Source organism: Canis lupus, chromosome 23, assembly GCF_011100685.1.
Source record: "Canis lupus familiaris isolate Mischka breed German Shepherd chromosome 23, alternate assembly UU_Cfam_GSD_1.0, whole genome shotgun sequence".
Lineage (NCBI taxonomy): Eukaryota > Metazoa > Chordata > Mammalia > Carnivora > Canidae > Canis > Canis lupus.
Genome location: NC_049244.1, coordinates 33,020,340 through 33,033,728, shown reverse-complemented (window position 1 = coordinate 33,033,728; position 13,389 = coordinate 33,020,340). Strand labels below are relative to the sequence as shown.

Genomic DNA, 13,389 nt, shown 5'->3' with positions numbered 1-13,389 from the left:
TTGTCTCTAAAACTGGATTCCCTCTCTACAAGAGAAAAATGTGAGTACTGTACTTCAGGTCCAGAAGGTCTATTTTTAAACCTGTTGGAATCTCTCTACAAATAGCTTTCTGCAAATAGCTGAATAGAGGACACAGATTAATTCCTTGATCTAATATCAAGTGAGCTGTAAAATTATTTGTAAGTTAGTTCACTGGGTGGTTTTATTAGTAATAAAAATATTTTAAAAGAAACACCCAAGTTCCAAACCTGAGTCTGCTGAAATGACTTCAGCCGCTTCTTAAACCGTGACGGGAGAACAAAATCACAGCCCCTGGCCAGGAAAGCTAACTCTCCCCTTAAATCCGGGTCCCTTCGTAGAGATGTTTCCTTGATCATCATCTTTGAAAAGTGGATGTTTACTTAGCCACTGTCCAGCACACTTCTGAAGACGGTCAGATTTAATAAGTTGTCAATCTTGTCGGGTAGAAAGGTATTTTCTTCTTATCTCCAAAGGAAATTAAGTTCAAGCATTGTGCTCTCCCAGTCTCCAGGGACCACAATCCATGCTTGTTCTGACATGCAACTGGTTTCCAAATATAGCCAGTGGCTCCCAATACCTGCTCATAATTTTCAAGTTAGAAACACGCCTGCTATGGGCCTGTTGCTCCTTGTAGATAGCTTTATGTCAAATTGACCTGCACATGTTGAGAATACAGAGCCTTCTGGGAAAGGAAGCACCCACTACTCTAGCACCAAAGTTAGAAACATTACAGCTGGACCTAAAAATAGCAACTTCTCAGATAATGCCACCTTCTTAAACTCAGAGTATGTGAAGTGTCAATCCACATAAATCAGTTTCTCTTCAAACTATTAGAAAAAAGAACATGTTGAGCATTTTTAGTTTTGCTATTTAGTGTTTTATGAAAAAACAAGCTATACTTCAAATTTGAACCTGCCATTTTAAGAAGAGTGTTTTTTTTTTTTTTCTGATATGAAGGGAAGCAAATATCCACAACCCTCTAGATATATCCAGTTAAAATATGGAGAAAAACTTTCATCCTCAAATAGTAATATAGAAAGAGATTTGTTGGCCTTATATTTTAAAATTAAATCCTTTTTGGGGGGCTTATGTGCAGAAGACTATCTCAGTTCCCAACACACTGTTGAAGTGATTCTGGATCTGGGCACATTTGACAATTTATTGTCAAAGTGTGGGTTAAGAAAGTCGAACAACTGGGGGTACCTGGATGGCTCAGTCAGTTGGGCATTTGCCTCTTGGTTTTAGCCCAGGTCATGATCTTGAGGTTGTGGGATTGAGGGCTCCTCACTCAGCACAAGTCTGCTTAAGATTCTGTCTCCCCCTCTCCTCCTGTCCCTCCCCAACTTGCACACTCTCTTTCAAAATAAATAAATTAATAAAATCTTAAAAAAAAAAAAAAGAAAGTTGGACAACTGAATGCCATAAGAAAGCAGCTTGGCTACAGTAAAGGTACGAAAGATGATCAAATAGTAATGACATAATATGTCTGGAATTTGTGAGACTTTCTTCTTCAAGGAGTTTTAAATCATCTCAGATTTTTAAAATATTCTATTATTTTATTATATGCTAAACATCTGTCCCACATAGTCATTTACAAATAAATCTTTAAACATCCTCTTCAACCTCATTTTCGATCACATTATTGATCTGTATTTATTTTCTATTTCTAGAAAATATAAACCAAATATAATTACCAAATAAACCCCCAAAACAAAAAAATAGCTCACAAGTCTCTTCTACTGAACTTCTGTCAAATTTAGTGGGAATTAAATTCTTTGGATTTACATTGTTTTCTACAACTTATCTTTTTTTTCTTGACTTCCTTTCAAGACAGGCTGACACTTCATACTGTGTATATTGGTTTTATATGTCTAAACCTGTGGTTTTCAAATTTTTTTCTTTGTAAGCTGTGGAATTCTCCACTCATACAAAATTTTACATGAAAACTTTCAATATATAGTATGGCTGATAGAAGATTGAAACCACTGGTCTAATGCTTTAACTTGGACCCTTCCATTTCCCCCAATTTCCTCTCCTGGGACTTACACATGAACTTGGAGCGCTAGCTTTCCCTGGTATTTTCCCCTACACTCTTGCCTAGAGTAATCTTTTCCTCCTTTATCAAAAAAGTCTGTTATGAATAGCACTAGGTCTTAGGCTTATGATTTAATGCTTTTTCAATTAAACCACATCTTAAATTGTATTGCCCCTGTTCTTCCCAACAGCAATGTGTGGCTTTAGGGGAGTGACTTGTCATCCTTTTCTGAGAATGCTCCTTCTCCTCAAATCACATACACTCACACCACCCTTCAAAATCCAACTCAAATTTTACCTATTTCATGAAGGCTTCCCTATGTAAGCCCCCTTTACTACAATTCTCTTAATGAAATACTGTTCCTCTTAAATGACCTCCATTTAACCTATTATCTGGTTTAGCCAATGATCTCCATTTCTCCTGTAAAAGAGAGAACCTGATGCCTGGAACACACTGGTCCGTGACTAACAGTTTAGTTTTTGTTATGCTCTCATATTTCTTATCACAGTGGTTGAATAGTATGCTTACTAACAGTTGGTTGTGCTTGTACCTGCTTGTTTATGTTGGTTGTACCTTTTTTACAGTAATTATTTAGTTTATTTAGTATTATTTAGTTCAATTACATATTACGTTAATGAAATATGAATGTGGAAAAAAGTCACTAAAATTCATAAGATTGAAAATAAAAAGTCTAAGTTGAATTGTTTTATAAAGATTCAGTAAAAAGAGGGCACCTGAGTGGTTCAGTTGGTTGGGCGGCTGATCCTTGGTTTCAGTTCAGGTCATGATCTCCCACTCCTGGGATCGAGCTATGTGTGGGGCTGGCACTCAGCAGAGTCTCTGTCCCTCTCCCTCCCACCGTGGCCCTTCCCAAATGAGCACAGGTGCCCATCTGTGTTTTTTTTTCCTCTCTCTTTCTCAAGTAAATAGATAAATAAATAAGCAAAACCTTTTTAAAAAGGTTCAGTAAAGGCAAACTGTTAGTAAAACTTTTTTGCTGTAAAATTAGGTATGGGTGAGATAAAGGACAAAAATCATTAAAATCTAGGAGGGAAAAAATAAAATAAAATCTAGGAGGAATCTACATTCAAATTGTTTCACTACTGACTTAAGTTCCTTCTTCATTTTAAAGAAACTAACCTGGAAATCAGTCAACAAATATACTGAGTATGGTTTATTAAAGAAAGATGTCATGGAACTCCAATTTCCAATGACACTCAAAGACAAGGCTTTGTCCTTCTATCAAAAGATCTAAATAAATTAATGTTCTGAGTTAAAATAAAATGTTTAATATATACATAGAGTTTATGATTCCCTACTGAGTAACTATCAATCCCAATCATGCCCAAGTAAAAGGGCTTCTACTGCAATATTTTATAATCTGATAATTATTTTCCAAAGAGTCTTAACTCTCGAGGGCAAGGCCAATTTTATAGTACTCAACAAGTATTTTTCTGGCCATTTATTATATATAGACAACTCACGGGGTGCCTAGGGTATGGAGATAATAAATAAGTGGTCTCTTCTTTTCTCTACCATACCTAGCATAATGCTGGTTTGGAGCAAAGGACAACGAATACTTTCATTTCATTCACTTCCCATAAATCTCTTAAGTTTCAAAGTCAGAACAGAAGTTTTAAAAAAGCTTGCTCTGTTAACAAGGGGATCCCTGGGTGGCGCAGCGGTTTGGTGCCTGCCTTTGGCCCAGGGCGCGATCCTGGAGACCCGGGATCGAATCCCACATCGGGCTCCCGGTGCATGGATCCTGCTTCTCCCTCTGCCTGTGTCTCTGCCTCTCTCTCTCTCTGTGACTATCATGAATAAATAAATAAAATCTCAAAAAATAAAGAATAAAAAAAATAAAAAAGCTTGCTCTGATAAATAAATAAATAAATAAGCAAGCAAGCCTGCTCTGCCACACTTTTTTTTTTTTTTTAAGATGTAATTTATTTATTTGAGAGACAGAGAGAGAGCAAGCCAGAAGCAGGAGGAATGGCAGAGGCAAAGAGAGTAGTAGACTCCCCGCTGAGCAGGGAGCTTGATGTGGGGCTCTGTCCAGGGCCCTGAGATCATAACACTTAACCAACTGAGCCACCCAGGCACCCTATGCTACACTCTTAAAAAAATATTTCTCCATTTCTTTTGATGATGAAGTGAGCTCTAAGTTTTTTATCTAACTGCTTTCCAAAGAAATCAGAGGGAGAAAAGATCAGATCCCCTAAAAGGGCTTAGGAAAGAACTGGTCTATGGCAACAAGTTAGTAATGGAAAAAGACTATCATGACATTGGATAATTTGCTTTTTACTTATTAACTTGTTCTTGTATGGAAGTAAATGTGTTTGGTTCTAGAAAGGATCTCAATGAATTAGTTTCAAGAAGTATAGAACTGGAATATAGTTGCAAAGAATATGGTTTTTAGAGAGACCTCTTCTTTACTGGGAAAGCATCAAGTATAAGGAATTTCCCTACTGATGCAAACATGACCTATGATCTACTCTCTTTTCTGCTTCATGGGCCTGGGTGTTTCTGGGTGAGAGTTTTTCCCTGGAGGGACTAACCAGAATGAAGAATAGAAAACCATTAACACATAGTTTATAAATTCAGCTTGAGACCATGGAAAGGCTGGAACTGTGGGCATTTATAATGGAAAGAGTCAACTGTAATGGTCTTCCTAACGTCCTGGAATAAACCAGATCTTTTTCCTGCCTTCTGCAGCATATATGAAGTACATCCAAATAAGATAACTAGCTAACAGTAGGTGTTTCCTGCACAGCTGCCTGCATCTCTCCTTGGCTTGCAGATCATTCATGAGCATATTCTGTCTGAAGAAACACACTTGTCCTGTCTAGACAATGTGCTCAACCTGGGTGTTCAAGGCAACTGTGTTAAGACAGCTTGACCAGAGGATGAAAAAGACTTGTATTCTCTTCTGGGGATGACTGGGATCCATTACTTGTTATCCATCACTTGCTACCTAGACTGAGGTTCCTTATATGTTCCATATATGTCCCCCTACAGCAAACGTGCAAGGATGATAATCCTTGTGGTGGGCTCCTGGGTACAGAGTTTTACAAGTTCCCTGGCAAGATTAAATGGAAGAGAGGCTAGCCTCTACTATAACCCTAAAAAGTAAAGGACTCTCTAAGAATAGCCTTCTAAGAAAAGCAAGAAAGCAAGGACTTATCAGTCCTGAAACGACCTAAAGAACTGAAGAGTGAGTCTAGAAAGACTGTACCCTTAAGGAAAGTGAGACTGGGAAGGGCAAAGGAGAGTAAAGCTGTGTGTGACACCCAACACGTTCCATTTTTTTTAGAATTCATTCTTTGGGGCTTAGTTTGAAACTCAGGATTGATTCTCTAGAGCTTTCTAAATCCTCTTATAATTCCCTGCCCTTGATCCTTTCAGTGAAGACAATGGTGATATACAATATTAATTCTTCCTCTCTCTGGAAAGAATCAACTCTGTGAGATGTTTTGAGAAAAAAAAATGAGTGGATTACAAAAGAAAGAGAAAATTTGAACAATTGCCTGAAGAAGTAAATCACTGATTTTGATTTGTATAAAACTGTTAAACAGTTAATACTGCATATGCAATGTGTTATGCCAAAATAAGTCTAGCCTTTATTTTATAAACAAACTTGTAAAGTCATTCACCAGCTTCAGCTGAACATAACTATGAAGACTGAGATACCGTCAACCAAGGCCTCAGAGTGAAGGCCTGTGGGGTAAACCAGGCAGCAAAGCTGTGAAAATCTGAGTGACAGAAATACATAGCACAGCAAGTCTTGGAAATGAGCTCAGTTGTGTTGAATATTAGAATAAGGTCCAGAAAGACAACAGAGTCACTGTGAAGTAACACTAAAGATTCTGTTCAAAGGATGCTATAGAAAAAAAAAGTTACACGTTAAAAAGGAAGCTCTGCTGTATCAGGAGGGTACTTCTGATTCAAAAAAGGAAGCTGTTTTGAAAAACTTAAAAATACTAAACCAAAAGCCTTCTCTGTCCACACAAAGACTTGTATGTGAATGTCCACAGCAGAGTTATTCATAATAGCCAAAAAAGTGGAAACAGCCCAAATATCCATCAGCTGGTAAATGTATAAACAAAATGTCATATACACATACAATGGAATAGGATTTAACCATTCAAAGGAATGAAGCCCTGATACATACTACATGACGAACCCTGGAAACATGCTAAGTGAAAGAAGCCAGATACAAAAGACCACATATTGTATGATTCCATTTACATGAAATGTCCAGAAGAGATAAATCCACAGAAACAGAAAGTAGGTTAATGGTTGCCAGGGACTGAGGGGAGGATGGAATGGGGAGTGATTGCTAATGAATATGGGTTTTGGAGGTGATGAAAATGTTCTGGAATTAGATAGTGCTGGTGGCTGCACAACCTCATTGAATATGCTAAAACCTACTGAAGTATGAACTTTAAAAGGGTGAATTTTATATTTACATGAATTGTATCTTGAAAAAAGGCTTTCTCAACTTGGCTCTAATTGGCAGAGTAGTTAAAAAAGGTAATAACTTGGAATCATAGACTTAGCTTAAAATACCATTGCAAAGGAGGTTTAAGAGAAGAAATTGATTATAAGCTAATTAGTTAATTACTCTTAATCCTAAATTTTGATATCTCTCTCCCTTTAGGCTCTAACTTGGTGTTCACACATTGTTTAATCACTTGTTTTGTGCAATTGATATATTTTACTCTTAAAGAATGAACACTGAAGTGAGGAAGAAGGTTGGGTGGTGGTTATGTATGGCTTCTTTGCTCCTGGCCTGATCCTTGAGCCTTAAGTTTATTGGTTGCAGCAAAACAAGAGATCTAATAAGCATTCTGCGTCTTGCTTCAGTTGCCTCCAAATGACAGGAACACATTCCATGACTAACAACAGAACCTACAAACCAAATATTTTTGCCTCTCAGTATTCCTAATATTTGGAGGTAGATATTCTTCTAGGATCTGGGGCAAGGTGAGATAATTAAGAGTCTAAAATCATTAGACATAATAATTCTTGGACCTTTAGAATTGGTAGTTCCTAGAGTTTTTCTGTCCGTCTTAGTCTGCTTTTCTTCTTCCCTCTCTCTTTCAGGAATTACTTCAATTAGAGATTGTTCATTATAGAGCACAAGAATTCAGTTTTAGCCTACCAATATATCAGACAACTAAAGTTAGGAGAAACAGAGGGTTTCCAATCCACTGACATTACCACAGTACATGTCAATGAACACACAATGGCAGTTCTATAAAATACCTTGCCCAGCATCTTCATTGGTTGTGTGTGCGTGCGTGCGTGTGTGTGTGTGTGTGTGTGTGTGACTTCTCAGTAATTTTGGGTGAGAGCTCAATTCACAGATGTCAAATGAGAAGGCTGGAATTGATGGCCAAAACTCTAGTGATGAGAGGTGCCTGGATGGCTCGGTCAGCTGAGCATCTGCCTTTGGCTTGAGTCATGATCCCAGGGTCCTGGAATCCAGCTCCACATGGGGCTCCCTGCTCAGTGAGGAGCCTGCTTATCCTTCTCCCTCTGCCCCTCCCGCCCAATCCATCCTCCTCAAATAAATAAAATCTTAAAAAAAATGTTTTTTTAAAACCTCTAGTGGTGAGCATTATAAATAAAATAGCTGATAGAACTGTGTTTCTTAGATGCCAAGTGCCTTTTATAAGCCTTGTTTAAAGATGGGAGAACTGTAACATGTTTAACTGCTGACTGAAAGACCTAGTAAAGGGGAAAAATTGATGAAAGCAGGAGAAAAAAAGGCCAATCAGGGAGGAAAGTCCCTGAGTTAATGGGAGAGGATGGGACCTACAGACAAGTACAGGGGTTGGTCTTACCTAAGTGCCCAGATCATTCACATGTAATAACAGAATAGTAATAATAGTAATAGAATAGAAAAGGAGAGAGTAATAGAAAAGGAGAGAGTATACGGGTACTGATATGTTTAGGTGGCTTGCTAAAGATCTTCCTTCTGATTGGCTCCCTTTTCTTAGTAAAATAGGAAACAAGGTCATTAGCTGAAGGTGAAAAATGGAAGAGGAGATGTTAGAAAACAGAGAAGAAGGTATGAATCATTTGTAGAGTGGCAAAGTGAAAGATTAGGGAGCTGTCGTAGGATTGCCAGATAGCACTGAGGGCCCACTAGAGGTTGGTGGTTATGTATTGTAAAGACCACTGAGTATTGTGTGATTTTCTCCAGCTAAGGTTAGCTGCACAAATAAAAGCTCAAAGAAGACAGAGAACACAATTTAATGTAAGCTGCGGTCTTTCCGGGGCGGGGGGCAGGGGGGGTACTATGAAATGAGGGTAAGACAAAGAAGCTGAGAATAGATTCAGGAGAATGATTTAAATGATGAACTATGGCAGTGGTTCTCAAAAAGGATCATGCACCAGAATTACCTGAAGGGTCTGTTAAACCACTGATTGTTGGGTCCCATCCTTACAGTTTCAATTCAGTAGGTAAGGGCTGGGGCCTGAAAATATGTATTTTTATCAAGCACCCAGGTGATGCTGATGCTGCTGGATGGGAACCATACTTTTTAAACCACTGACATAAACACAGAACGAAGGAATGAGTAGCTGAAGGACAGAGGACAACTTCAATTGGAGAGGTCAAGGAACTGAGAAGCTTGTGTACTAGACGCTTCATCTACTGAAAACTCACAAGACTGTAGCAAAAATAGTATTGGGAAGTGTCATAAAGTCAAGAGAGAAGATCTTCAAGAAATAAGGGAAATTGGGCAGCCCCGATGGCCCAGTGGTTTGGCGCCTTCAGCCTGGGGTATGATCCTGGAGACTCAGGATGGAGTCCCACGTTGGGCTTCCTGCATGGAGCCTGCTTCTCCCTCTGCCTGTGTCTCTGCCTCTTTCTCTCTCTCTGTGTCTGTCATGAATAAATAAAATCTTTTAGGAAAAAAAAAAAAAGAAGGGAAATAACCTGGGGGTAGTAGATGACTGCAACCAGAAGAAGCAATCAGGTGGTGAGTCTGATGGCAGTAATTCAAGGTTAGAGGAGAAGTAGGAAGTTTCAGGGAGGTAGGAAAAAGAATAGCTTGGAAGTAGCCATAAAAAGCAAGAATATTCACTGCTCTCTCCAGGCCTCTAGTGGGTGAGAAGGCAAACTGGGAAAGAAAAAAAGCCAACCTTTCACATGGCTATCTTGAGAGAGAGAGAGAGAGAGAGAGATTTCAGTTAAAATACGGAGGTAAAGGGAATGTTTAGGAAGAGTCCGATTTATGTAGGAGATAATGAGTGATGAGTTCAAGGAAAAGATGTGGGGAGCTGGAAGGGTTGGATGTGGACTAAGAGGATGTACAAGAATAGAGGAGAAGAGTGACGATCTGGATTCCTGGACTTCTGGTGACTGGTGCAAAGAGAGATGAAGAATCGACTATATCAGTTCTGATGGTCTTCAGGCAGAGAGGGGTGAAGCTGTGAGTGCTGGGCAGGCCTGTGAGGGAGGCCTGAGGGCATAGCAGGGACAAGTTGAGTTCTGGGAGCTCCTTTTTCACTCCTGCCAAGGATGGTGTGGAGGGACTACATGCATCAGGAGCACCTGGATATTCGGACTCATATTTTACTAGAATTCTAGGGGAACATGCATAATTTGGTGCATGTTTACCCCCTAATTTTTTGTGTACACACAAACATATTAAGAAAAAGGGATCATATTTGTATATCTGTTTTGCAATTTACATTTTTAATTATTTTAACTCAGCCATTTTTCTAGATCATTATATACATATCTCAAGTTCTTTTGAATATAGGTGGAGTCCTATCTGAGATAGCTGATGCTGATTCATTAGAAAAAATGGAGATACACATGCACCTGACCTCGGAAGCCACTAATGGTAGAGGGGTAAACACAGGTTGAACTCATTCTGCAAACTCCTACTTGCTACTGGCCAGATCCCATTACTTTTATTAATCTACACTGTGGTTAAATGAAATAGGAAGAAGTATGGTTCCCAACTGTCTTTTTGAGTGTTTTCATTTCTACTCAAGCACTTCTACCCAGCACTGAACCAAAGAAGCCATCAGTACCTTAATAAAGCTAGGGGAGAAGAAACATTTTCCCTCAATGATATGACTAGCTAATCTCAATGAAGGCATGCATGGATATCAACCCAAAAAATAAAGACAGAGAAGCGTTTACTTTAAATGCTCCAAAATGAACTTTTTTTTTCAGAATAAACTTTTAATAAGGTTCCTAAAGTGAGCTTTGCTAGAATTTTAAATTTATTTTCATAATTATTATGCATTTAAATATATATAAAAACTTATACAGTATAATAACTTTGAGAAAACCAAAATGTTAGATCATTAACCTAGGAAGGCACTCTATTCCCCCTTGGAATGGTATCTCAGACACAAATTCCTCATCAGGTTCAGAAGAAAGCAGAATTCTAGTAATAGCCCAAATCCTGCCCACCCTGAAAGATTTCTCTGACCCTCTCGGACATCTTTAAACAACAACAACAAAAACAAAACAAAACCTAGTTGTACTGAAAGATTAAATGGCCAGAAAAATTCTTTTCCAGCCTAAATTCATGGGGATGAAGATGGAACTTTTAAGAATGGGTAAAAGGACAATTAGACAATGAGATGTATAGGTATTCCTTAAACACAAAGGACAAATTTTCAGAATTAAACTGAGTATGTGGAGGTTCTACAATAGGGCCTGAGGGTGCGATGGTGAACAAGAGAGCCCTCGTCTCAAAACGCCTACAGTCTATAATCAAGAGAGTTCCATCCTGCAATAAAGGTTAATGATCTTAATGGGGTTCTCTCTTCTTGACAGGAAAGGTGATGAGACCGTCCCTAGAATACGACAGGTGTTAAAAGCTAGAGAAATTAAGAGGCCATCCATGTAGTCTCCCTTACTGGATTCCTCTAAGATGTTAAGACGCTCACATGCTCACATGTTAAGATAGATGGAGAGGATTAAGGTACATTTTAATGTCTTGGAATGGAATGGAATAGAATAGAATGGTACTAGTCCAAGTCACTGTGAGAAATAAACCTCTTAGTATCATTGACACTATGATAACACCAAGAGCCAGCACCTTAAGTATATTAGTTGAATTAAGAGTACAGAATCCGGGGCACCTGGAGGGCTCAGTGGTTGGGCATCTGTCTTTGGCTTGGGGAGTGATCCCCAGGTCCTGGGATCGAGTCCCACATTGGGCTCCTTTCAGGGGCCTGCTTCTCCCTCTGCCTGTGTCTCTGCCTCTCTCTCTGTACCTCTCATGAATAAATAAATAAAATCTTAAATTTTTTTTTTAAAAGAGTACAGAATCCATATCCAAATGCTTTCTCCTCCAGAGAAACTTCCTTGAATTCCACAAGCTGGGACATTCCCTCTCCCTTCTCTGAGTTCCTGTAGGACTTCATCTGTCTCTCTCTTATGGATGGAATCTATTCTTTCTCCTTTGCATCCCAGTGGAGAGCTCACCTCCCCTATTAGGCTGTGGGCTCCAAAAAGGCTTATCATGTCTGATTGATGGGAAAATAAGAGAAGAAATTTGAACTGTTTTGCCTATCAAAATAAAAATCTAAGTAGGCATGAGTAGACTATTAAAAGTCAATAGAGGGGGATCCCTGGGTGGCTCAGCGGTTTAGTGCCTGCCTTTGGCCCAGGGTGCGATCCTGGAGTCCCGGGATCGAGTCCCACGTCGGGCTCCCGGCATGGAGCCTGTTTCTCCCTCCTCCTGTCTCTCTCTCTCATGAATAAATAAATAAATAATTTTTTAAAAAGTCAATAGAATGTCTGTCACTAAAAAGAAATCTTCTGGTGAAGGGAATAGTAAATCTACTGCCAGGGGATCTCAGAAACCAAAGCCACAAAATTGTGGGCACGAGTCAAGCACTTAAAATCTGTTAGAGCACTCATCACCTAAGTCTAAGACTCTTGTGCTAGGATAAGTTGGTCATGGAATGGGTTAGATTGACACTAGGTCAGCTGCCAACCTCAAGAAGACTGTGCAGCAAGGTACACTGTAAAACATCACAAAGTACCCACCTGAGCAGCACATTCCTCTTTAGCTATTAATTTGGCACCAAGAGACCCAGGATTAGCCTGCAGATAAGAAAGATCTTAGGAAAACTGCAGAAGCCAGCAAAGAGTGAGAACTCTTACCACGGTTGGCTCTGGATCTCTGTGGTGTTCAGTAGAGAAAGGAAGGTAAAATTTCACTGTTTCCTCCTTTCTAAACGCATTCTCTAATGAATTTGGTTTGGGGGTACCCATTGCTTGTCGATCCTTTCTTTCGCAGGGACAGCTACTGCCTTATTTGTCTGCAGAATTTGGCTTAGTTTTCTGCCTATCTTGCACACCCAGGTTGTCTACTATTGTATATGCAGGCAGGTCAACCATCAGACTGCAAGCCTAATAAATGGCTGGAAAAATATGGGTTGCACTCCATTTGTGCCTAGGGTCCTACCAATTGCTGTCAGCTCTTGGGGGAACTGTCTTTCTCTCTTTTGGCTATCTTTGGGAGTGGCTCTGGATCTTGGGAGGGTAGTATCTTTAGCACCCTCTTGGGGATGCCTCTTGCATCCAAGGGGTTGTTTCATACTGCTGGGGATATTTACTGTTTGCTCCAGCTGAAACCTGACAAGATATTTGAAAATATTTTTTAAGTAGCTCTATGGTCAGAAGCTGGCCAAACTGGAAGTTGATATTCAGAGCCTGATAGAACTTTTTCTTTAGATTTTCTCCCCTAGGCTAAATAAAACTACATACCCAGAGGGGAAGGAAAACGTTCCAAAGACAAACAGCTCTAAATCTAGAACACAGAAATCTTTTGATTTCTAGCTTAAAGATTTCCCTGATACAAAGTAGCAAACTGAAGATAATGTAGTTGGATGGGTATGTCAATATCTTAATGTCATTCGGGTTACAACTTGATTCTTTGAGGAATTAAAAGCAAACGTCCTATAAATGGAACCTTTATGAAAACAGAAAAAGCCCAACTGTGCTTTATACCAATCTTCAGTGCTCCCCTATTCATTTCAAAAGGCTTGTGCATATCATAAAAATTCTGGTCTTTGGAAACAGAAGTCCTTTTTGGAGGAACTTGTATTCTTACTCTGCCTTTGAGATGTAATTGTTCTATCTGGTCTTCCCTAGGAACCAAGGTAATTCGTATCAGAAGGAGGGGGAAAAAGGAAAGGCTATTTGGAAACTCAGTGAATGAAAAAAATCTTAACGCTTCTCTACAAATATTAGCCAGCCATCAATGCAGGTAACCTTAAAATTTATCCCTTCTGCCAGAAACACAATTGGACCCAATTTTTCTTTTAAAAAAACGAGTGAATTT

The 13,389-nt window shown here is 39.2% G+C and overlaps 1 protein-coding gene across 5 annotated transcripts in view; it reads right to left on the bottom strand.

Annotated features, from left to right (window-relative positions):
* Positions 1-13,389, bottom strand: part of PPP2R3A (protein phosphatase 2 regulatory subunit B''alpha) — a 190,975-nt gene that overhangs the window by 118,136 nt on the left and 59,450 nt on the right. Inside the window, exon 1 of one of the 5 annotated variants that reach the window (XM_038570956.1) lies at positions 249-710. The exons of the other annotated variants lie outside the window; for them this stretch is intronic. Coding sequence (XP_038426884.1) covers positions 249-380 — 132 coding nt within the window. The 5' untranslated portion in view covers positions 381-710. Of the gene's footprint in view, positions 1-248; positions 711-13,389 lie in introns of those variants that run through there. 5 annotated transcript variants of the gene reach the window in all.